Source organism: Chiloscyllium plagiosum, chromosome 28 (assembly GCF_004010195.1).
Source record: "Chiloscyllium plagiosum isolate BGI_BamShark_2017 chromosome 28, ASM401019v2, whole genome shotgun sequence".
NCBI classification, from domain to species: Eukaryota; Metazoa; Chordata; class Chondrichthyes; order Orectolobiformes; family Hemiscylliidae; genus Chiloscyllium; species Chiloscyllium plagiosum.
The window spans coordinates 6,592,427-6,618,673 of NC_057737.1; the positions used below are offsets into that span (position 1 = coordinate 6,592,427).

The 26,247-nt window shown below is 43.2% G+C and overlaps 1 protein-coding gene across 1 annotated transcript in view; it reads left to right on the forward strand.

Moving 5' to 3' along the window:
- ppm1e (protein phosphatase, Mg2+/Mn2+ dependent, 1E) overlaps nt 1–26,247 on the forward strand; it is a 127,987-nt gene that overhangs the window by 94,324 nt on the left and 7,416 nt on the right. Inside the window, exons 2-5 of the mRNA XM_043718162.1 lie at nt 1,867–1,988; nt 20,432–20,631; nt 21,638–21,826; nt 24,012–24,155. Of these exons, the coding sequence (XP_043574097.1) occupies nt 1,867–1,988; nt 20,432–20,631; nt 21,638–21,826; nt 24,012–24,155 (655 nt within the window). The remainder of the gene's footprint in view (nt 1–1,866; nt 1,989–20,431; nt 20,632–21,637; nt 21,827–24,011; nt 24,156–26,247) is intronic.

Genomic DNA, 26,247 nt, shown 5'->3' on the forward strand with positions numbered 1-26,247 from the left:
GGTGAGGTGGGGTTGAGGTGAGGGGGTGTTGAAGTGAGGGGTGTTTGGGGTGAGGGGGAGAGTTGGGGAAAAGGTGGGGAGGGGGAGAATTGGAGTGTTACTGCTGGAATAATGAATGCCCCATTGTGGAATGAGCCACTGGGACATTAATCTGCTGTTTGGGATGTTGCTGTTTACCATGCTGATTAAAAATAGCAAAAAGCCCCAGGAGCAGAGAACAGACAAGTTGATCTGTTGAACTACTTGTCCTAGATTAATTTGTTATTCCCATTCCCTTCCCTGAATGATCCTTTGCCCTTGTAGACTGTGGCAAGTTAAGAATGTATCGCTATTATTGATGTTCAGACAATCACGTTCTCTGTAAGGCAAAACCGCTTGTCTCTCAGTCAGTTACAACACACCAACTCTGCTGTTACACAGAAGCGGCTGATTCAAGTGGTGGGGCTGTCCCTCTCTCTGCTATTACACTGGATCACTTAGACCAGCACATTGCCAGTCATTGTATTGTGTCAGGAGCTCCATTGTCTCATTGCAACTGGGAATCTTTGGGAAGGTGTTGGATGCCAAATGAGAAGAAAACAAAATGTTTATGCATTTAAACATCAGCAAGTCCCAGTCTACAATCTTCACAGAATCAAAGTACTGAGGGAGTGCAGTCTTGTCAGGCTGTGTTAAACAGAGACACCAATCATTCTCTCAGGTGAGATAGAAGCGTTCCTGAAAAGCTGGTTTGAAGATGCTCAGACAGGTTCTCTCTGGAGTCCTGGGTAATATTTATCCCTCAGGCAACATTGCCAAAAGCCTGCCTGTTTGATAGCTTGCTGTCTGCAAATTGGCCGCTACTTACAAAAGCCACTGCCACTCCAGAAAATATTTCAGTGGCTCCAAAAGGACTTTGTAGTTTCCTGAGTCAAAGCTCCCAAAATCATGCAAGCTTAAAGAACCAGAAGTCCCAGCTGGGAGGAAATATAGGAAACAGGAATGGAAATTGCTGCAGAAACTCAGCAGGTCTGGCATCATCTGTGGAGAGAAAGTTAACATTTCGGGTCCAGTGACCCTTCTTCAGAACCCTTCTGGATTCTGGTTTGTCAAGAGAGAGGGATGATGTGAGACAGAACCAGATATTGAAAAGCTTCAAACAAAATCCTCCTTAGTGTGGTGAGCCTGAAGATTATCTTGGTATCTAATCCACTTTAGTCAGTTACACACACTAATGATAGACAGGAAAATATAGGTTGTTCCATCAAAGCTGCCTGACATTGCCTAATGCCTGGAGCATCATGATTTGGCACTTAACAACTTTCTCCAAAGGCCATATAATCTCCTAGAAGAGGACAAGAAACCCAGGGACCAAAAACAAGGGGGTAGGTTCTGGGTAAATTCTCTCTGATCACCCTTGATAGTCAAAATCAAGCCTACAAGATCACATTCAATTTGATGTGTGTTCACTGCAAAATTGAATACGTTCATTTGGCCTTCAAAGGTTTCCTCCGTAAGATTAAAGCAAAATAATGTGGATGCTGGAGATCTGGAATAAAAACAGAAAGTCAGAAAGTGCTGGAGAAATTCAGCCGGTCTGACAGAGAGAAAGAGAGAGGAAGAGAGAGAGACCTGAATTCCAAAGAAGAGTCATATCGAACTTGAAATGCTATCTCTATCTCCACAGATGCTGTCATGGGTTCCTCCAGAACCTGCTGCTTTATTTAATTCTGTTAAGTAGTGTTTGTATTTGTGCACCAGGTCAATACACCAGCTTATCCCAAACCTTGGCTCCAGATCTATTTTGGAACAGGTGAGACAGCCCTGCTGTCAAGGAAAGTGACATTTTTTCATCCAGTCATCACCTCTGTGTCTTTTCCTTTCCAGTAATGCCCCTTTCTCATTGGCTGCGGCGTTGGCAAGGGCAACAACAAATGAAATTCTTCAGAGTGACCTTTCTGCTCTCCATTATGTGCCGAAACTTCTGGATGGGACCGACGGGGTCACACGTGAGTATTTCTTAAATCAGCCCTGGCATATGGGCATCATTGTCTGGGCCAGTATTTATTGCCAATCCCTAATTGCCCTTAAGAAGGTGGTGGTGAGTTTCCTTCTTGAACTGCTGCAGTCCACCTGCTGTAGGACACCTGGAGTGTTGTTAGGGAGAGAATTCAGGATTGTGACCCAGCGACAGTAAAGGAATGGCGATATATTTCCAAGTCAGGATAGTGAGTGGCTTGGAGAGGAACTTGCAGGGGGTGGTGTTCCCATGGTAGTCATGGGTTGAAAGAAGCTGTCTGAGGAGCCTTGGTGAATTTCTGCTGTGCGTCTTGTGGATGGTACACACTGCTGCTACTGAGCGTCAGTGGTAGAAGGAGTGAAGTTTGAAGGTGCTTGATGGGATTTCAATTATCTAGAAATAGAAATGAAAATTGCTGGAAAATCTCAGCAGGTCTGGCAGCGTTTGTGGAGAGAAAGCAGAGATCACCTCCTGGGTCCAGCAACCCTTCTTAAGTTCCTTTTGCTCTGAAGTCCTTTCATCCTTTTGTCCAGTGGTTGGTAAGACTGGGCACTGGAGTTTGGAAGAATGAGAGGCAATCTCATTGAAACAGATATGATCCTTGGGAGCTTGACAAGGCAGATTCTCACCCTGTGGGAGAGACTGGAACTAGGTCACACAGCTTATAAATAAAGGATTCCCAATTTAAGGTGTAGATGAAGAGGAATTGTTTCCTTTCAAGCCTTCGTCAGTCTCTGGAACTCTCCTAGAGAATGATGGAGGCTGTGTTATTGAATATTTTTCAGGCAGAGTCTAGAAGATTCTTGACCGACAGGGAAATCATGGGTAGCTGGGAAGTGGAGTTGAATTCATGGTACCAGCCATGATATTATCAAAGGCCCAAGGGGCCGAATGGCCTACTCTTGCTCCTAATGTTTACATATGTCACATTGCAGACCTTTCCAGGATCTGGACCTGAAATATAGCCTGGTGTTGGGATCAGGGCCTTGAAGCTAAAGTTCTGCCCATGGTTTCCAATCACCATCAAATACAGTAGTGATCCAGTGACACTCTGCTCACTCTCTGTCTGTCTGCCCCTAAGACTAAGTGAGCTGGGATTCACTGCACAGTTGCTGTTGACTTAGTGCCAGATACACAGCCCAGGTAGTTTGCAGTGAATTCAACTGCACACTCTTCGCAGGGTTTAGTCAGCTTCAGTTTGGGATTCTTCCGTAACGGCTTTCAATCAAAGTTTGTGAAAAAGGCAGCAACCGGGACAAGCAAGCTCCCTGGGCAGTTTCAGGAGTGATTAATTGATCATCATCAAACCTGAAGGCCCCAGGGTAATATGGTATTTTCAATATTTCAAAAAATTGGTGCTTTTTACAGAGCAAGATCCCAGAAACAACCGCGAGAAATAAAATACTCTTCTCTAGGGATACTGATGAGTGTTGTGTTGGCCAGGTCACCAGAAGGGAAGGGCGAGGAGTCAGGGGGTGGGGAGATCTCCCCTGTGTTTCTTCAAAATAGTGGCCATGGGAACTTTTACACCCAGCTGAGAGGACAGTGGGACCTGTCACCTGATCTGAGAGATGGCACTGCTGACAGTGTAGCACTCCTTTAGACCTGCACTGGCAGTGCCCAACACCATTTTGTGTTCACCTCTCAGTAACCAGAGACAACTCCACAAGGGTCTGACCTGAGAGCCCCCTCCATCTGCCCCAACTGTCATGGAAGAGGCTGGCATGAGTCAGTGGTAGCTAAAATACCAGCATCTGAGAGTCTCTTTGAGCCAGGAATGGAGGTATTTATTAACCTCCATTGTACGTGGAGTTACCTATCAATCTATCATTTATTCAAATAGATAGTGAATTGGAAACACAAACCCATTCATTTATCACTGGCCTTTGTATCACTGCTGAATGAAGGGAAATGGTAAAACTGGGTAGATTGCCCAGGGTGAAATGTGGGTGATGTCCAGCCCTATTACTGTTGGATTAGCAGCGTGCCTAACTCCCTCAACACCTCTACACTATTGCTGCATCCACAGCCACTGCCCAATTCTCCCCATCAGCCACAGCTCCCAGTGCCAAATGGATATCCCACTTCCATTGATCTTTTAGCAATTCGCCCACTCAATTTACTTAAATATTGATCACCTTCAACAACAAGTAGTAAATTGTTCATCAGTGATATGTGCCTCTGACATGACCCCTGCAACTTGTCACAATGGTTCACATTTTCTGACTTCTCTCCCCTTTACTGGGGGAGTGGCAGGAGGGAGGGTGAAGTGAGGGGAGATTGACTTTGGGTGAAGGTGTGAGTTGGTGAGGGGAACAGGAAGTCACTGCTCATGTTAGCTTAAACAATTCTTTACGTGGGATGTGGGTGACACTGACAGCGTGAAGAATTTTTGTTCATATCTTAATTGCCCTTGAATCAGGCAGTCCAGACCCAATCCCCATCGCTGTGAATTTGAGGTCAGACATAGGCCTCACCAGCAGATGATGGCAGATTTCCTTCCCTAAAATACATTAGCAAACCAGATGAAATAACAAGGTGACAGTTGTCATGGTCAGAATTACACAATAGCTTTATTTTCCACATTTAAAAACTGAATTCAAATTCCGCTGAGCACTGCTGTAATGGGATTTGAACCCATCTCTCCAGAGCATTAACCTGGACTTCTAGGAATTCCTTGTGTAGCGATGTTACCACTGTTCCACTCTCTCTGTGAAACTGTGGGAAGTAGGTGGTTGATTCTTTGATCTTCTGTTTCTCACAGTTGCAGTTTGTTAAAATGATATCCCCTTCCTCCTTCCCCAGTGACTCTTCCTGGGGTGTGTTTCTGTGCTGTATCCATCCAGGATTCTATAGGTATGTTCCAGTGGATTTTGCCAATTCTTCAGAAGGGTCTGAGCCATGGAGTGCTGATGGCTATTTGGCCATGGAAAGCATCTGAAGCCTGTTTCAGGTCTCCAGTAGGGGACAGTAAATCACAAACCCAACCACCGAGCCAACGTAACCTGCACTGAGACCAATCGGAATCCCCAACCTGACATCAACCCTGTGCCAATCACATGTATCACCCCCCTCCCCAAACATTCCTAACCTACAGATACAGATAGGTAAAGATCATTCAACCTCTGAGCTACTTCTACCATTCAGTTGGAGCATAGCGAATGTCTATCTTAACTTCGCCTTGATTCCATAACCCCTAACACCCTGTGTCTGACAAAAATCAAGCAATCTCACTTTGAAATATTTAAATTAACCCTTAACCCTCTCTTTCCCTACGCAAACACCAACCTAAATTTGTTTGCTGTGAGTGGGAAGCTCTGGGTTTCCAGGCCCCTTTTGGGTTCGGAAATGCTTTGGGACATCAGTCCTGAATGGTCTTGCTTGAATGTTGATGCCCCACATGTTCTGGGCCACGAGAGGAAATAGTTTCTCTCCATCAATTTGACAAACTCCTTCAATCACATTAAACCCTTCAATTATATCACCCATCAACCTTCTAAATTCAACAGAATTCGAGTCGACTGTATGCAGTCTGCCCTTGACATTTAACCTTCAGCTCTGGATTGATTCTGGTGAATCTGCACTGTCAAGGCTGACATTACTTTGCTGAGGTATAGTGCCCAGAACTGACACAGGTCTCAATATAGGGGTCTAACTACTATTTTATTTGTTTTTAATTCATTCATGGATATCTCTGGGTATTAATTGTTGTCCATTCCTAATTGTCCTAGAGTAGGGGGGAATGAGCATCCATCTTTCACCATTGCAGTCCATATGATGCATCTATGGTATGGTCCCAGAATATACTGTACATTTATTTCTGTATGTGGTCTCAATATCATACAAGGTGGTGAAGGTGACTGGTGTTGGGGAGGGTGAAGAATAGGAAGATGTCCTGATAAAGTTAGATAAAACAACATGGGAAGCTTGGTACCAGTCATAGAGTTGTACAGCAGAGAAACAGACCCTTCAGTCAAACTCTTCCATGCTGACCAGATATCCTAAATTAATCTAGTCCCATTTGCCAGAATTTGGCCCATGTACCTCTGGACCCTTCCTATTCATATACCCATCCAGATGTCTTTTAAATGTTGTAACTGTACCACTACCTCCTCTGGCAGCTCATTCCATACATGCAGCATCCTCTGCGTGAAAAAGTTGCCCCTTAGGTCACTTTTAAATCTTTCCCCTCTCACCTTAAACCTATGCCCTCTTGTTTTGGACTCCCCAGTCCAGGGAAAAGACTTTGGCTAATGACCATTTCCATGACCCTCCTGACTTTATAAACTTCTATAAGGTCACCCCTTAACCTCCGAAGCTCCAGGGAAAATAGCCCCAACCTATTCAGCCTTTCATTATAGCTCAAACCCTCCAACCCTTGGCAACATCCTTGTAAATCTTTTCTGAACCCTTTCAAGCATGAATCAATTGGGCAGAATGGCCTGTTTCTGTGCCATGCGTTCTGTGCGATGGTTTATAACAATAAACAAGATGCAATATTATTAAGGGTGGAATTAGCAAGTTCAGACTAGGACCTAAGCCTAAGATCCTGAGAAATATCTCCTCATACACGAGTGGGTGATTCACTGCTGGCCTGTTCTCCTCTCCCTCGCTGTTACTATGGGAATCCTTATTGGCCTCATTTCCTCCACATTGTAACATGCTTAAAGTCAGCAGGACTATGTCTAATCTGAGGCTGGAGCTACTGAGTTGAATCCACTGGATGGCCTGTGCAGAATCATGACAGGAAAGGTGTGAATTCATGGGACATAGTGCAGAGGCGATTTACAAGAATGAAGAATTTGGGAGTGTTCTCCTTGGAGAGAATGTGACTGAGAGAAGAGCTGATAGAGGTTTTCAAAATCATGAGAGAACTGCCAGAATAGGGAGAAACTGTTCCTGCTTTTAAAAGAAAGAAGAACAAGAGGTCATGGATTTAAAGAGATCTGCAAATAAAACAAGGGTGATGTGAGAAAAAAACTTTAGCAGTTACAGTATGGAATACACTGCCTGGAAATGTAGTGGACACAGGTTCAATGGAGGCATTCAAGGGGGTGTTGGATTTTTTTTTGGATAGAAATAGAGATATGGGGTAAAGGCAAGAGTGTGGCATTAGATAGTAGAGCTGTTGCAGGCACACGGGGGATGAATGGCCTCCTTCAGCTCCATAATAATTCAATGATTCTGTAAGCTGGGGACTTACAAGATTGTAGCCTGCAATTTTGTCTTAACCACGCCTAAACAAGAGGAGATGTGCTGCTGTGTGAACGTGTGCCAGTATTTAGTGTCGGTCAGACCCGTACTTTCTCAGAGTTGCAAAACGCAATGTTTGCATACCGGATGGGGGGACAGCAAGCACCAGCCTCTCCTAGGTCAGGGGCAAAGTCTGACTGATCCCATAGCTAACGGGTGAGAGTCGCAGAACGCCAATAACAATCTCAAAGCCAGGTCAAACAGTCTGAAACCATGTTGCCAGGCAACTGTTCATCAGTTGGCTTTTGCTGATTGTGTGGGATGAAATTAGAAATGCTCCTTGAGTTATTAGTGCCAATTGTGTGATCTTTTCAAGGGCAAAGCCGCCCTTTGAGAATTACACGAATGCGGTAAATTCCTCAGTGCTTGCTGTAAATGAGGTTAAAATAGAGTGAGAGGTTTGAAAGGAGGCAAGATCACAATGAAACGCTGCAGTAGAGATGATGTCCTTTATTACAGACAGTTTGAGTCTGGGGGCGACTGGAACAGGAGACAGTGACAGATGACTGCATTTCTACTGAGGTCAGTTTCTGTGATTGCAAATCTAATGCAGTACCGGTGTGTCCTCATTTCAGGTAGAGATGCTCTAAAAACTTCTCTCTGTGCCGTTCCAATTATTGTTCAGGGTACATTATTTAAATGGAGAAAAACTACAGTAGGCTGCCATACAAAGGGATTTGGTGGTACTTGTGCACGAAACACAGAAAGCTAACACACAGGTGCAGCAGGTAATCAGAAACTCTGATGGAATGTTGGCCCTTATTTCAAGGAGGTAAGAGTAGAAGAATAGGGAAGTCTTACTGCAACTGTACAAGGAGCTGGTGAGATCACATCTGGAGTACTATGAGCCGTTATATAGTCATAGAGACATATAGCACGGAAACAGACCCTTTGGTCCAACTTGTCCATGCCGATCAGATATCCTAAGCTAATCTAGTCCCATTTGTCAGCACTTGGCCCATATCCATCAAAACCCTATTCATATACCCATCCAGATGCCTTTTAACTGCTGTAATTGTACCAGCCTCCACCACTTCCTCTGGCAGCTCCACACAACACTCTCTGCAAGAAAAGGTTGCCCCTTAGGTCCCTTTTCTATCTTTCCCCTCTCACCCTAAACCTATGCCCTCTAGTTCTGGACTCCCCTACCCCAGGGAAAAGACCTTGCTGATTTATCCTATCCATGCCCCTCATGATTTAAAAAACCTCTATAAGGTCACCCCTCAGCCTCCGATGCTCCAGGGAAAACAGCCCCAGCCTATTCGGCCTCTCCATATAGCTCAAATCCTCCAACCCTGGCAACATCCTTGTAAATCTCTTCTGAAACCTTTCAAGTTTCACAAGATAGGAAGGGAGACCAGAATTGCACACAATATTCCAAAAGTGGCCTAACCAACTTCCTGTACAGCCACAACGTGACCTCCCAACTCCTATACTCAATGCTCCGACCAATAAAGGAAAGTATACCAAACACCTTCTTCACTATCCTATCTACCTGTGACTCTACTTTCAAGGAGCTATGAACCTGCACTCCAAGGTCTCTTTGTTCAGCAACACTCCCCAGGACCTTACCATTAAGTGTATAAGTCCTGCTCTGATTTGTTTTTCCAAAATGCAGCACCTCGCATTTATCTAAATTAAACTCCATCCGCCACTCATCAGTCCATTGGCCCATCTGATCAAGATCCCATTGTAGTCTGAGGTAACCTTCTTCGCTGTCCACTACACCTCCAATTTTGGTTTCATCTGCAAACTTACTAACTATGTTCACATCCAAATCATTTATATAAATGACGAAAAGTAGCGGACCCAGCACCAATCCTTGTGGCACTCCACTGGTCACAGGCCTCCAGTCTGAAAAGCAACCCTCCACTACCACCCTCTGTCTTCTACCTTCGAGCCATTTCTGTATCCAAATGGCTGGTTCACCCTGTATTCCATGAGATCTAACCATGCTAACCAGTCTCCCATGAGGAACCTTGTCTAATGCCCTCATGAAGTCCATATAGATCACGTCTACCAGTCTGGACCCATCTTTGTTATTTCTTCAAAAACCTCAATCATGTTTGTGAGACATGATTTCCCACGCACAACACCATGTTGACTGTCCCTAATCAGTCATTCCCTTTCCAAATACATGTACATCCTGTCCCTCAGGATTCCCTCCAACAACTTGCCCACCACCAATGTCAGGCTCACCGGTCTGTAGTTCCCTGGCTTTTCCTTACCATATTTCTTAAATAATGGCACCACGTTAGCCAACCTCCAGTCTTCCGGCACTTCACCTGTGACTATCGATGATACAAATATCTCAGCAAGGTGCCCAGCAATCACTTCCCTAGCTTCCCACGGGGATTTATCCACTATTGTGCGTTTCAAGACATCCAGCACCTCTGTAATATGGACATTTTTAAGATGTCACCATCTATTTCCCCACATTCCATATCTTCCATGTCCTTCCCCACAGTAAACACTGATGCAAGATACCCATTTAGTATCTCTCCAATCTCCTGCGCTTCCACATAAAGGCCGCCTTGCTGATCTTTGAGGGGCCCTATTTTCTCCCTAGTTACCCTTTTGTCCTTAAAGTATTTATAAAAACCCTTTGGATTCTCCTGAACCCTATTTGCCAAAGTTATCTCATAACCCGTTTTTGCCCTACTGATTTCCCTCTTAAGTATACTCCTATTGCCTTTATACTCTTCTAAGGATTCAATCGATCTCTCTTGTCTATACTTGACATATGCTTCCTTTTCTTAACCAAAACCTCAGTTTCTCTAGTCATCCAGCATTCTCTATACCTACCAGCCTTTCCTTTCACCCTAACAGGAATATACTTTCTCTGGACTCCTGTTATCTCATTTCTGAAGGCTTCACATTTCCCAGCTGTCCCTTACCTGCGAACATCTGCCCCCAATAAGCTTTTGAAAGTCAAAATAAGCCCTCCTCCAATTTAGAACTTCAACTTTTAGATCCAGTCTATCCTTTTCCATCACTATTTTAAGAATTATGATTGCTAAAATGCTCCCCCACTGACATCAGTCACTTGCCCTGCCTTATTTCTCAAGAATAGGTCACATTTTGCATATTCTCTAGTAGATACATCCATATACTGAATCAGAAAATTTTGTTGTTCTGGTTCCTTATTTAGGAAAGATATCATTTCATTGGAGTCTTTCAGGAAAGTTGACTAGGATGATCCTGGAGGTATTATCTTATGAGCAATAGCTAAACCAGTTGAGACTCTACTCACTGGAGTTTAGAAGAATGAGAAATGATCCCATTGAAACAGATAAGATTCATAAAGGGCTTCACAGGGTAAATTTCTAAGAGAATGGAACAGTCTCAGAATAAAGGGGCACCAATGTAAGACTGAGATGAGGAGGAATTACTTCTCTTGGAGGGTTCAGTGTCTTTGGAACTTCTTGCCACAGAGGCTTGTGGGGACAAGAGATAAATAAATTCTTGATCTGTTGGGGAATGAAGGGTTACGGAGAAAAGACAGGAAAGTGAACATGAGGAATGTCAGGTCAGCCTTGATCCTATTGAATGATACAGCAGGCTCAAGGAGCTGAATGGCCTCCTCCTGTTCCTATTTCTTATGGGCTTAGATATCCACTATTAGCTGGTTGAACACAGAAGGAACCTGGGGTGACTGCTTTGGGGTGATGGGGTTGGCCAAGGAGCCTCCATCTGATGGGGACAGCCCCTCACTCTGCACCAACATCATACAGGAGGGAAATCTTCCTCAGGACAACTTAACAAATAGGAGCTGGAGAGGCCATTTGTCCCCTTGCGCCTGCTCTACCATTCAACAATATCGCAGCTGATTTTCAATTTCAACATCACCTCCCTCACTCACGTCATATCATTTCAGTTCCCTAGTCCCAAAAAAATGATTAATTTCAGTCTTAGACACACTGAGTACTCCAGAGAATTCCACAGATGGATAAACCTGTGAGTGAAGGAATTTCTCCTCTCAGTGGCTGAACCATGTTCCAGATGTCCCAGCCATTGAGGCTATCCATTCTCTGAAGAATTCTGAGATCTCTGCTCATTGTTGGAGTCTCAGAGAGCACCAATCCAAGTCTCTCCCCACTGGACAATCTTTTCTGCCCAGGATAACACTCCGTCGAAGTCAGCGGAGGGAGACTCCTTCTCAAACCTTGCAGTACAACAACCCCTCCTTTCCACAGACCCCATTTTGTTTTCAAAAACTCAAACATTGCAACATGGTATGTATTCATTTTGTGAAATAAAAGCTCAAACCATGTTACACATATACAGACCATGTTTTAGTTGTACAGGTCATGTTAAACACCTGTACAGATTACGTTATACACATGTACAGTCTATGTTACATGCCAATACACACCATATTACACACCTGTACAAGTTATGCTAACTTCGCCTGTGCAGATCATGTTACACACCTGAATGAACCTTGCTGCACACTCTGATCATTTTATAATTCGTCTGTTGCATTTGCCTCCTTCTGGCTTAATCTTGAGGAGACATGAGATGGCAATCAGTCTCATTTACAGTCTTTTGAGAAATCTGAAGCCAATCTTTGGAATAGAACGTAAGAAATATGAAGGGACAGACTGAAATAATGAGCTCAGAATTGACTCCTTGGTCTAAGCAATTAAAGGGATGTATAAAATATCCAGAGGAAGTTTTGTGGTGCAGTCTGTAGGATGGCTGAGCAAGTTGCATTCATAACACAGCTAACTTGGCTATTTGTAAACTCTTTAAATACATGCCAATGGCAGATGGTGATAGTGGGAGAATTTTGTGGTTGACAATCTGAGCTGCAACCATCATTATTGGTAACTCTGGAAAACAGCAGGTTCCCAGAGAAAGTGAAACTGTCTGTGTGATGTTGAGATTTTCTAATTGATCTGTTATTGACACAACTGCAGCAGGTGGGACTTGAATGTGTGCCTCCTGGATCAGTCAGGGACACTATTCACTGCCCTCTCTCAGTGATGTATGACACCAGCAAGATGCCAGTGTTGAGTTAGTCATATTGTTGAGATTGTTAATGTCTTTATTTAAGGTTAAGATGAAATGGCTCGTGCCAATTTATTATGTAGGAACTGGAAATATTCTTTTAGTGCAGGGGTAGTAAGAGAGGTCTGAGCCAGGAGGTCTGAGTTCAAGTCCCACCAGCTCCAGAGGTGTGTAATAAAATCTCTGAACAGATTGATTACAAGGTTACTCGTGACTTTAAAAAAATCTTATGTTGGGACCACTTGTAGCACCAGGGTGGTGGAAAGAACTGTAAGACTGAGTAGTCAATAAACTCTATCCACAAAAATAGGTGCCTTGAGTTCTGTTTCAACAACTGGTTGCATCCAGATTGATACAAAATGCTCAAACTACTCACAGATTGATAGGTGTCTCACCTGCTGAGAACATTTCAGTTGGAAATACTGGGTAATATGGGCAGAATAGGAGAAAGCTCAGTTTATGATCAAGAATGGTCAGAATCTGGTTTCACACAGTCATAACAGAGGGGGAGAGAGTACTGAAAGAGCTGTCCGTTCAGCACCACTGGGCCCAGTCTCTTACATCAACCAGCAAACCAGCATGGAACTGGACAAACCTTAGGGTATTCGATCAGCTTGGAATTAAGTTCTAAATATTAATTCATGAGATGTATCCATCGTTGGCAAGATCAGTGTTTATTAGCCATCTCTGATTACCCCTTGAGAAGCTGGTAGTGAAGTGCCTTCTTGAAACATTGCAATCCTTATGCTTTAGGTAGACCCACAATGCTGTTAGGGAGGGAGTTCCAGAATTTTGACCCAGTGACACATAAGGAACAATGATATATCTCCAAGTCAGAATGGTGAATGACTTGGAGGGGAACTTGTAGTTGGTGGTGTTCCCATGTATCTGTTGCCCTTGTTCTTTTTATTGGAAGTGGTTGTGGATTTGGAAGGTGCTGTCTAAGGATCTTTGGCAAATTTCTACAGTGCATCTTGCAGTCAGTACACTGCTACTGAGTGTCAGTGATGAAGGGAGTGGATGCTGTGGATGTGGTGCCAATCAAGCGGGCTGCTTTGTCCTGGATGGTGTCAAATTTCTTGAATGTTGTTGGAGCTGTACCTATCCAGGCAAGTGGAGAGTACTCCATCACACTCCTGACATGTGCCTTGAGCTTGACAACGTGCTAGCAAAACAGGTTGAAAATGAAAAGTTGAACCTTTTTTTTAAGGTATTAGTTTGAAAACCCCTTGCAAACAATAACATGTTCATGAGAGTCAGCTGAGGAGAAGTGAAGTGTTTGACGTTGACTGCACAGAATAAAGGGACCTGGACTGAGTTTACTAGTCACTCGGAAAGATACATGATAGGTACTGTACTGAGTCACTGATATGACACAGCCTGCTGCTGAGAGGGAGGGATAGGTTTCTGCATGATTGCTCGTCACTGCTTGCTGAGTCAGCTATGTGTTCTCAGGCCCCCTACCCTACTGTGAATGATTGATGAGTAATACTGCACACTGCAGCCTGGCCGAGACAGAAGGATCTTTTCCACACGGCCTTCCAGTAATTATTTATGTTGTGTGGAAATTTTATTGAGCACCTGTTGGGGGTGGAGAAGCAAACGCTCAGTACTCCAGTTTAAATTCCAGTCCGGTAACCCTTACTGCCACTCTCTGGTAAGCTACTGTTAAAACGAAAAAGATTGGTCTTTTACATAAAGCTTTTCGCAACTTCAGGATGTTCCAAATCTTCTGAAGTGTAGCCATCGCTCTTGTAATAGAGACTTATGGCGATCAGTTTGTGTACAGTAAAATTGCATAAGCAGCAAATAGATCGTGATCAGATAATCTGTAAAGTTGATTGAGGGATTAAAATTGACCAGGATGCTGAGGAGAATCATTCTTCAAAATCATGTTGTCTTTTCTTTTACTGCCCCTTGAGGGGTTCGACAAACAGGTCCTCGGCTTATTGTCTCCTTCAGCTATGTAGCACTCCTGTAGTAATGCACTGAAGCATTAGCCTTGTGTTCTGGTCTAAGCATGGGGTCTGAGTGACTTACCCTCCTGAATCAGAGGTGAGAGCACTACCTACTGAGCCATGACTGACACTTAGATTTTGAGCAGCATGATGGGAATTTCCAGCTTAGGATCTCTGCTCCTTTTCATTTGTCCCTAAAACTACAGGAGGAATAATCAAGTACTCATTCCCCTTTTGTTTGCAGTTTTACTACTTTTCTGTCTCCTGTCCTGTCCTCTCCTCATCCTCTGAGCTGGTCACAACTGATGGACACCATCAGTCAGGAATCTGTCTAACATAGACATTAACATACACATGAGCAGGTACATATACACATAAACATGTACTTGCATGCATATACATACACATAAACATATACTTGGACAGATTTACACACACTCTCGCACAAATACATACAGACACACAGATACAAACTTACATAAACACACACATCACAAACATGTCTCACATCTCCTGGTTTTGGGTGAGAGAAATGGGACATGGAGCGGAGGTTTTTATTGGAAAGTATGTGTTAATCACCAGAGTTGTACAGCACAGAAAGAGACCCTTTGGTTCAACTTGTCCATGCCAACCAGATATCCTAAATGAATCTAATCCCATTTGCCAGTATTTGGGCCATATCCCTCTAAACCTTCCAATTCATATATCCATCCAGATGTCTTTTAAATGTTGTAATTGTTCCAGTCTCCACCACTTCCTCTGGCAGCTCAATTCATACCACCCTCTGTGTGAAAAGGTTGCCCTTTCGATCCCATTTAAATATTCCCCCTCTCACCTTAAATCTATGCCCTCTAATTTTGGATTCCCAATCCGGGAAAATGTCTTGTCTATTTGCCCTATCCATGCGCCTCATAATTTTATAAAATGCTATAAGGTCACCCCTCAGCCTCTGACACTCCAGGGAAAATAGCCCCAACCTATTCAGCCTCGCCCTATAGCTCAAACCCTTCAACCCTGGTAACATCCTTGTAAATTTTTTCTGAATCCTTTCAGGTTTTGCAACATGGGTGGCATGGTGGCTCAGTGGTTAGCACTGCTGCCTCACAGCACCAGGGACCCAGGTTCGATTCCCACCTCGGGTGACTGTGTCGTTTGCACATTCTTCTCATGTCTGTGTGGGTTTCCTCCGGGTGCTCCGGTTTCCTCCCACAATCCAAAGATGTGCAGTTCAGGTGAACTGATCATGCTAAATTGCCCATAGTGTTAGATGCATTAGTCAGGGGTAAATGTAAGGTCGGGGAATGGGTCTGGGTGGGCTACTCTTGGGAGGGTCAGTTTGGACTTGTTGGACCGAAGGGCCTGTTTCCATACTGTAGGGAATCTTAAAAAGAATCCTTCCTGTAGCAGGGAGACTAGAATTGCACACAGTATTCTAAGAGTAGTCTAACCAATGTCGTGTACAGCCACAACATGACCTTCCAACTCCTATATTCAATTCACTGACCAATAAAGGCAAGCATACCAAATGCTTTCTTCACTACCCTATCTACCTGCAACTCCACTTTCAAGGAATTATGAATCTGTACACCAAAGTCTCTGTTCAGCAACACTCCCCAGAACCTTCTCATTACATGTAGAAGCCCTGCCCTGATTTGCCTTTTTAAAATGCAGCATCTCACATTTATCTCAATTAAACTCCATCTGTCACCCCTGAGCCCATTGGCCCATCTGATCAAGATGTACTTTGAGGTAACCTTCGCTGTCCACTACACCTCCAATTCCAACTTACTAACCATACCTCCTATATTCACATCCAAATCATTTATATAAATGACAAAAACAGTCGACTCAGCACCAATCCTTATGGCACGCCGCTGGTCACAGACCTCCAGTCTGAAAGGCAACCCTTTCCCTTTCCTCATGCTAGACCCAAGAACTGCAGTGACTGTGTGTAAGTACCTGCTTTCTGACTGTGTGTGGGGAAACCCTGAGAAGGGCAGCCTTTGATTATCATTAACAGCTGACTCTGCGAGAAGTGAGCTCTGTAACGCTGTCTTGAGAGGTTTGACTGCTCTGTTTATAAAGGAATTTTAATTATCTCTTGTTAATATTCCCAGCTACTTCCTTTCTTCACAGAGTCACAACCAATTCTGGTGTGCACCCTTCCCCAACTCCACTTTCTCACTCACTGACCACTCACTTATTCGCTACTTACTTACTCGCTCATACTTGGTCACGTCTCATTCATTCACGTGACAACATGCACCTAACCAAAGCCCTCAGTCACAGCTCTTCAACTGTGACAGTCCTTACAGCTCAGCCTGACTCTGACCTCACACAATTCTAAATCTGGTTACACAATTCCGGGAATGATAAAGCAGTAACACTTTGACGTAGAATCAGCCCATTATGTCTATACTGGCTCCTGAAAGAGCCAGGGTTAGAGTGGTGCTGGAAAAGCACTGCAGGTCAGGCAGCATCCAAGGAGCAGGAAAATCAAAGTTTCAGGCAAATGCCCTTCATCAGGAATGACGGCCTGAAAGAGCCACTCTGCTAGTCCCATTGTCTAGCCCTATTGCCACTGAATGTAGGTATCATGCTGCAGCACCATTTTGGAGGTAATGTATAACAAGGTGATCAGTTTGTGTGTCATTAACATTGTTTACTGTTTTTTTTCCTGCTCAGGAATATTGTCAAATGACCTCCTGTCAAAACACTTGCCCACCTGCCTTTGGCTGTCCACCATTTACATCTGCATGAAACCGATCAATGTGAAAGTAAAACAGACTCACCATCACTAGATTGGACTATCACTGACTGTCAGTCAAACCATCTTTACATCTCCATGTCCGATGCTATTATAAATATAGTAATGAAGTGCTCAAAGAACATGCAAAAACACAGTCTTTAATGACCTGGTGATTTTTCTCCTGGGTTATGCATGTTTAGTTGCACAGTACTCTGTATGCACTCTCATCAATGTCCTGTACAGTCATAGGAAGGCTTTTGTTTCTTCTCACAATAAAGGCCAACATTGCATGCACCTTTCCTCATTACTTGCTACATCAGCATGCTGACTTTTTGTGATTGAGACGAAGAGGAATTTTTTCAGCCAGAGGGTGAGGAATCTGTGGAACTCATTGCTGCAGAAGGTTGTGGAGGTCACATCATTGAGTATATTTAAGACTGATATACATAAGTTCTTGATTAGTCAGAGGATTAAGGGTAAAAGGGATAAGCCAGGAGAATGGGGTTGAGAAACATATCATCTATGATTGAATGGCCTAACTCTGCTCCTATATCTTATGGGCTTTATTACAAGGATACCCAGATTCCTCTGTGCCACAACAATCTGCAGTCTCTCTTCCTGAAGGCTGAAAACCATTCAAAAATACAAACCAGTCTAATGTGACATTAATGATTCAGAGTCATAGAGTCGCACCACCCTCTGCGTGAAAAAATTGCCCCTTAGGTCTCTTTTATATCTTTCCCCCCTCACCCTAAACCTATGCCCTCTAGTTCTGGACTCCCTGATCCTAGGGAAAAGACTTTGTCTATTTATCCTATTTTAGTCAATAATAATCTTTGAAAAAAGGTCATGATGTGGAGGAGCTAGTGTTGGACTGGGATGGACAAAGTTAAAAATCACACAAAACCAGCTAACAGTCCAACAGGTTTATTTGGAAGCACTAGCTTTTGGAGCGCTGCTCCTTCATCATGTAGCTGTGGAGCAGGACCATAAGACACAGAATTTATAGCAAAAGATTACATTGTCATGCAACTGACAGATTGATTGAACATGCTCTGTCTCCCATGCACGCATACATACAGATAAGTCTAGAGGGCGAATTTGCATTTACAGAATTATATTTGCAGATACATGCTATTTTGCTCAAAAAGTGTACAATCTGCAGGCAGTCAATGCAGGCAGTTTAGTCATGTAATATTTTATAAATTCCACTTTGGAAATGGAACCAGTCTGACTCAAGACTGGGATACAGACAGACTCTAACCTCTCACCTTTAATGCATTGTCTGAGCTGAGATGTCACCTTTTTTTTCAAAACCTTGTCTCGAGAATGTGACATAAAAGAAGTTCTGGGATTTACACATTAATGAACTGGAACCTGCAATCCATTCTAAAAGATGAAAGACTTAACAGAAACCTAAGTTTGTTCAATATATCATTTCAGTTGTGTGACATTGTAATCTTTTGCCATAAATTCTGTGTCTTATGGTCCTGCCCTACAGCTATTTCATGAAGGTGCAGCACTCTGAAAGCTCGTACTTCCAAACAAACCTGTTGAACTATAACCTGGTGTTGTGTAATTTTTAACTTTGGAAAAGGAACTGGATAAATACTTGGACAAGATCACCATACAGAAACACCATAGTCATAGAGGCATACAACATGGAAACAGACCCCTCGGTCCAACAAGTCCATGCTGACCATTATCCCAAACTAAACTAGTCCCAACTGTCTGGGCGTGGCTCATATCCCTCCAAACATTTCTTATTCATATACTTAAGTAAACGTCTTTTAAACACTATAACTGTGTCTGCATCCACCACTTCCTCTGGCAGTTCATTCCACACATGAATCCCGCTCTCTGTAAAAGAACTGCCCCTCATGTCTTTTTAAAAATCATTCCCCTCTCACCATAAATTATGCTGCCTAATCTTGAAATCTCCCACCCCAGGGAAAATACACTTGCCATTCACCTTATCCATACTCCTCATTATTTTATAAACCTCTATCAGTCACCTCCTTTGCTCCAGTGAAAAAAGTTCCAGCCTATCCAGCCTCTCTTTATAACTCAAATCTTCCATTCCCAGCAAGATACTGATAAATCTCTTCTGAACCATCACCAGCTTAATAAAATCCTTCCTGTAACAAGGAGACCAGAACTGGACACAGTATTCCAGAAGAGGCCTCACCAATGTCCTGTTTAACCTCAGCATGACATTCCAACTCCTACACTCAAAGATCTGAGCAATGAAGGCAAGCATGCTAAATGCCTTCTTAGCCACCCTGACTACATGCGATGCAAACTTCGAAGAACTGTGTACCTGAATCCTGAGGTCTCTCTGTTCTACACTGCCCAAAAACCTACTTTTAATTGTACAAGTCTTGTTTTTATTTGTTTTACCGAAATGCAATATTCGCATTTATCCAAATTAAACTTCATCTGCTACTCTTCAGCACGTTAACCCAACTGATCAAGATCTCTTTGTAATCTTAGATAACCTTTAACTCAAGAATCGGAAATAGCCTGCTGCTATTGATTCTGAACCAGCCTTTCAAAGCATTAAAACATTTCTGATGCAAAGAAGGAAGAACAGGCCACATGACACCTCAAGCCTGTTCTGCTCTTCAATACGATTGTGTCTGATCATCAGTGCCTTAATTCACATTCAATGAAACATTTTAACTCCACTGGCATCACTCACCTTAAAGATGAGGCAGAGTGGGAACTCTCTCAAAGAGGTAGAATACGCTAAACAAGCTGAATGGCTACCTTCTGTAATGTCTCAATTTCATTGTTGCACACACAGAATGACTAATACTTGGAGAATTAGTAAGGGAAGGAAGCACAATCTCTGGAATTAATTAAAAAATAATAATAAAGACCCTCTTCATATTTGAGTTAAGATACTGTGAATGGGCTTCTCCATCCACAGTGATCCTTGTGATATCTTCAAGCAGACTGCAATTACCTCAATGTTCAATTGCAACCAAGTCTTAACTAACAAGGGAGTCAAAGATTATCAGGGAGGGATGGGGGAGTCAAGAATTTGGATTTGAGGCTACAATCAGCTGAAACTGTATTGACTAAAACTATCAAGAGAAAATTTAGCAGTTAAAAAACACACATTTAAAACTACAGAATGTATTAATGATATAACATAAGAAAAAAGCCATAGGAATCTTTAAAATGTCCAAAGAAAGCATCAATGTCAATCTTGTAGTCTGGTTAGTAAAAACTTTGCAATCTTTAAAGAAGTCATCAATATATTATTAACAAAAGACTATTTCCCTCAAACTCCAATCTCAAATCCAAAACATTTAATGCTAAGATTTTTCACCTGCCTGGGGCCACAGGTTTTTGCATTTTCTCACCTTCTCTCCACAGGTGTTTTTAGGTGATAAATCAGATCACATCCCTTCTGTTTTCTAATATGTGGAAATTGGTCTTATATTTTTCTAGAGTTTGACTCAACAAGGCTGTCCCGAATGGTGTTCAACAAACTCCATGAAATCTGCTGCAGCTGGGCGAAAGACTTGCCATTGACACGAAGAACTCATCCCTATTTTGAAACATCCATTCATGCCATCAAAAACATGCGCAGGAAGATGGAGGACAAACATGTCTGTCTGCCAGACTTCAATACTCTCTTCAATCTAGAGGTAAGTCAGCTACAAGCCTGAATCAACATTGTAGGTCCCAGTGAAGTGGTCAGTGGGCCCAGTTGATGGTGAGGGGGAGAGAGAGTAACATGGAAGAAGGCAGAAAGAGCCATGAAGATGAGGGAATGTGGGGAGATAAAGAAGAACTGTTTGGAACTGGGAGGAACTGAGTTGAGAAGGAAAAATGTAAAGTGGAGGCAGGGCAGAGGGAAGATGAGAGACAGTTGGTGGTGAGGCAGAGTGAGGGAAGGAAGGAGGATGAGGGAAGAGTCTGGTAGTCAGAGACTATGTTGAGCTGTGTGCATTCGCAGTCACACATGGTGCATCTTGCTTTTCCGACATTTATTCAAAATCCTGGAATCCCAGTGACAGGGACTGAGAATCAGCTCCACTGACTGCTCCCTCAGAATACCCTCTGTCAGATTCCTCGCAGCCTCCACTACTTGGTGACACTCTTCCACTGGTCCATATCTGTGTCTGTCTTTCATTGCTAATCCATCTTTCTAAATGGCTCATCCTCCCTTTGGGAAGGTATGGCATTGATGTAAACTGATTTAAGGTATCTAGTGGTTGAGAAAGGTGCCAGACAAATGCAACGCTTTTTTATCCTTGCAATTTACTCTTCTTCAATCACACGGTTAATTGCCATTTGCAGGAAATGGCAGGAAAATGGGATTAGAATAATTAGGTGGTTGTTTTGGACTGTTTCAAAGAGCCTTTTTTGAGGACTGTAGACCTCTAAGACAATGATTCTGCTCCCATTCAGAACTGAGCCACTCTCTTGTTAAAACACAGCTCATTTAAGTCTTCATTAAGATCTCAGCCTACCAAGTTGTGTTGTTGTCTGTGGGATCTTGCTGTCCTCAGATTGTTTCTTACTTGTCAGGAGACCACAGTTCAAAAGAGAGGAAGTGCTTTATTGGCCGTAAATTGTTTGGTGGGGCCCAGGTAGCAGGTCAGCTACTGAAATGCCGGCTCCTTCTCCTTTCCTTTCTTCTCTCACTAGGACCAGGAGGAGCAGTCATTTTTTGCTGTGTTCGATGGACATGGAGGAGTGGATGCTGCAATCTATGCCTCAATCCACCTTCATGTGAACCTCGTCCGACAGGAGATCTTCCAGCATGATCCAGCTGAGGCCCTGTGTCGAGCCTTCCGCCTTACGGACGAGCGGTTTGTTCAAAAGGCCGCCCGGGAGGTGAGTGATCACCTCCCACCCCACCCCTGGGTTAACCACACAATTTTGCACAACATTCCCTGGGCTATAGTTAATCTTGCAGAACCATATGAGGACATATGACCTGCCCTACATGTACTGACTCTTTGAAACATTGTTCCCTGTGCTTACTGACCTGTAAAACAGGCAAAACATGTATTTACATCTGTTTCTGTAGCTGCTTTCTTCTGAAAAGGTTGTAAACTATCACTAGGATGTACAGGAGCCCTACTCTACATTGAGTCATGTCTAACTAGGTGACTCTCCTGCTCCAACTGCTCACCATTGGCTTTTCCGAATGATTTGAAGATTGATACTTGATCTATTTGTTCATAGAGATGTACAGCATGGAAAACAGACCCTTCAATCCAATTCGTCCATGCAAACCAGATATCCTAAAGTAATCTAGACCCATTTGCCAGAATTTGGCCCATTTCCCTCTAACGCATTCAGATGTCTTTTATATGTTGTTATTGTACCAGCCTCCGCCAATTGCTTTGGCAGTTCATTCCATACATACGTCACCCTCTATGTGAGAAAGTTGCCCCTCAGGATCCTTTTAAATCTTAACCCTCTCACCTTCAATCTATGCCTCTTGTTTTGGAATCCCCTATACTGGAGAAAAGACCTTCACTATTCACTCTATCTATGCCCCTCATGATTTTATAAACCTCTATAAGGTCACCTCTCAGTCTCTCATGCTCCAGGGAAAATAGCCCCTGCCTATTCAGTCTATTCGTGCTACCTTCCTTGGTTGTTCATTCCAGGAGTGAAACATGAGTTCAGCATGTCTAGCTCAGAGGCAAATACACTATCCCCCAAAACTTCCACTGGCAATATGAAAGAGATTTAATTACACACCGCCAGCTTCTCCCCCATTATCAGGCAAATAAATCCTCTTCCACAGCACATTTTCTTTTGAAAGTTACTGTGGGATCAGAGTCCAGACGATAGAATTGGAAGCTTGACAACTCTGTGAAGAAATTTCTCCCCCCAAAATCCTCACTCTTTCTTTGATTGTTTTAAATCTCTAACCACTGCTTAGTTCTTCATTGAAACCCTTCATCATTTTGACCGACTTTTAGGCTTCCCTATGACTTTCTCTTCTTGTTTTTCAAAATTATTCACTGGATGTAGGTGCCACTGGCTGGGCCATCATTTACTGGCCATCCCTAATTGCCCCTTGAGAAGGTGGTAGTGAGCTGCTTTCATGAACGACCATACTCCTTGGGTGTAGGGACACCCATGATGCTGTTGACAAGGGTGTTCCAAGATTTTGGCCCAGCGACAGTGAAGAAATGGTGATACATTTCCAAGTCAGGGTAGTGAATGGCTGAGAGGGGATCTTGTAGGTGATGGTTCCATGTATCTGCTGCCCTTGTCCTTCTCAATAGAGAATTATCCCCCTCTCTTCACTGAAGTACCCTACTATTGCACTGTCTACTATTTCACTTAAAGGGAGATGCAGGTAAGAAATGGAACTCTTTATATTCACTGTTGGTTTTCATTAATAAAGGAGGAAACCCTCCCTCTTCTTTCTCTTGTTTGAATTTTCCCTCAGCTGCTGTACTTCTGCTCATTACCACTGGCATAGCAGCAGGTTGAGGGAGAGGAGAGCATGAGAATAAGAATAACTATTCAGCTCTTGCAGAGAGGGTTGTTTAGTTCAGTTGGCTAGACAGCTAAATTGCAGTGTAGAAGCAACACCAGCAGTATGGGTTCAATTCCTGCACTGACTGAAGTTACCATGAAGGATTCTTCTTCTCATCCTCTCTTCCCTTGTCTGAGGCATGGTGACCATTTAAATAAAGCATCACCAGTTATCCCTCTCATGAGAGAGCAGTCCAAAACCCTGGTAAGATTTTACCTTCCAAAGAGGTCACACTGACAGGGTGTGAACCCTGGTAAGACTTTACCTTCCAAAGAGGTCACACTGACAGGGTGTGCTCCTTCTCTGCTGTATTATTTTATACAGATCACAATGATACTTTGTCAGCTTAGTGAAGGGGAAATTTGCCTAAAGATATCTCTTTATGTGGAAGCTAGAGAGGAATACAGATTCCCCCCCAACACATAGAAAAAGTCAGAAATACACATGAGGATCTGGGCCAGGGTACGAATAAAGCACAAACACAAAGATATGTTCTTCTCATTCCATTACTTTTAGAACCTGCGATGTGGAACAACTGGCGTGGTGACTTTTATGCGCGGGAACATGCTGCACGTAGCCTGGCTGGGTGACTCCCAGGTGATGATGGTGCGCAAGGGCCAGGCAGTGGAACTGATGAAACCTCACAAACCCGACAGAGAGGTAACTGGTCAGCAATCTCAAAGCGTTGGTCATTTATTTTGTGCACAGGCGCTAAGGAAGGAGACGGAATTAAATTTCAAAGTAGGAATTTATAAAATGTTATATGGATTGACTGCCTGCAGTCTAACCTCTAACCTTTAATACATTGTCTGAGATGTCACCTTTTCTAATATAAAACCTTAAGTCATCTCGAGAATGTGACTTAGAAGAAGTTCTGGGATTTACATATTAATGAACCAAAACCTGCAACCCATTCTAAAAGATGGAACACTTAACAGCATTCTAGATTTGTTCAATATATCGTTCCAGTTGCATGACATTGTGATCTTTGCTATAAATTCTGTCTTATGATCCTGCTCCACAGCTACCTGATGAAGGAGCAGCACTCTGAAAGCTAGTAGTTCCAAATAAACCTGTTGGACTATAACCTGGTGTTGTGTGATTTTTAACTTTGTCCACCCCAGTCCAATAGCCCTTCTTCAGGCCATTCCTGAAGAAGGGCTTATGCCTGAAACGTCGATTCTCCTGCTCCTCGGATGCTGCTTGGCCTGCTGTGTTTTTCCAGCACATTTTTCAACTCTGGTACTCCAGCATCTGCAGTCCTCACTTTCTCTCACCCCAGTCCAATACTGGCACCCTCACATATGAGCTAAAGGGTGATGGTAAAGGCTGTTTGTATGACTGGAGTGCAGTGTAGCATCACAGGGATAAGTACTGGGTCCCTTATTGTTTGTAATATTCATAGATGTAAATGAAAATATGGGGAGGGATGGTGGTAAGTAAGTTTTTGGAGATGCAGAGATTGGCTGAGTGGTTGACAGTGAAGAGGAAGGTGTTAGGATATAGTCAGAGTGGTCAGAAGGGTGAGATGATGCACTTTGGTAGAAGTAATACGATAAAGAGTGCTTAATGAATGGCAGGACACTAGGAAGTTCAGAAAACAGAGAGATCTTGGTGTGCTTGTTCACAGATCCCTGAAATTGTTGGACAAGTTAATAGGGTGGTTGAGAAGACATATGGCATGCTTTCCTTTATGAATCATATCATAGATTATAAGAACAGAGAGATTATTATTGAAGCTGCATAGGATATCAGTTAGGCTACAGCTGGAGTACTATGTGCAGTTCTGGTCAGTGCACTATACGAAGGAAGTGGTTGTGCTGGATGGGGTTGCATAGGATGTTGTCTTGGATGGAGCATTTCAGCTCTGAAATAAAGCTGTGTAGGTTTGAGTTGTTTTCTGTGGAGAAGATTGAGAGGGGGAACCTGAGAGGTCTATAAGCTTATGAGGGGCATGGACCGGGTTGATTAAAAAACAGCTTGTCCCTTTAGTTGAAGTCTTAATAATAAGGGGACATTAAGTGAAAGGCAGGAGGTTATGAGGGAATTTGAGAAAAATGTTCTCACTCAGAAGGTGATGGATGTCTGGTATGCACTACTTGAGAGGGTAATTGAGGCAGGAAACCTCACAACCTTTAAGTAACTGGTTAACCCCTTTAAATGTCATTACATTCAAGGCTATGGGCATGGTGCAGGGAAGTGGGATGAAAGTAAGTAGTAGCCTATTTTTGGCTTGATAGGCCAAAGTGCCACCTCTGTATGGTTTTATGATCTCTGTAGTTTACTTTTCAGGATCCTAGGCTGCAAGCCATCAGGGCCAGGGGACTTATCTGCCTTTAGCCCCATTAGTTTGTCTAATGCTATTTCTTTAGTGATAGTACTTATTTCCACCCCTGTATTCTTCAGTATTAATGGGATGTTCATAATTAGACCCTTCTGTCAGTGGTGGTGCTGCAAGATCTGACAGCTCCCATTATAAACAGACAACTGGGATTTATAGCAGAAAGAATTGTGTTTAGGATGTACATAGTTCATGAGGTTTATTTAATATTTTATGAAGAATTTGGCTAAAGTACAGGCTAAAGGGATTGCGAGAGAGAGAGACCTGGATGAATAAGTAATTGAAGGTGACAGGAATAGTGGAGAGTGTAGTTCATAAAGCATACACGATCCTAGGACACAGTATACAAGTCCAAGGAAGGTAATTGTGATTTTATGAGACACTAGTTCAGTTGCAGCTAGAGTACTGCAT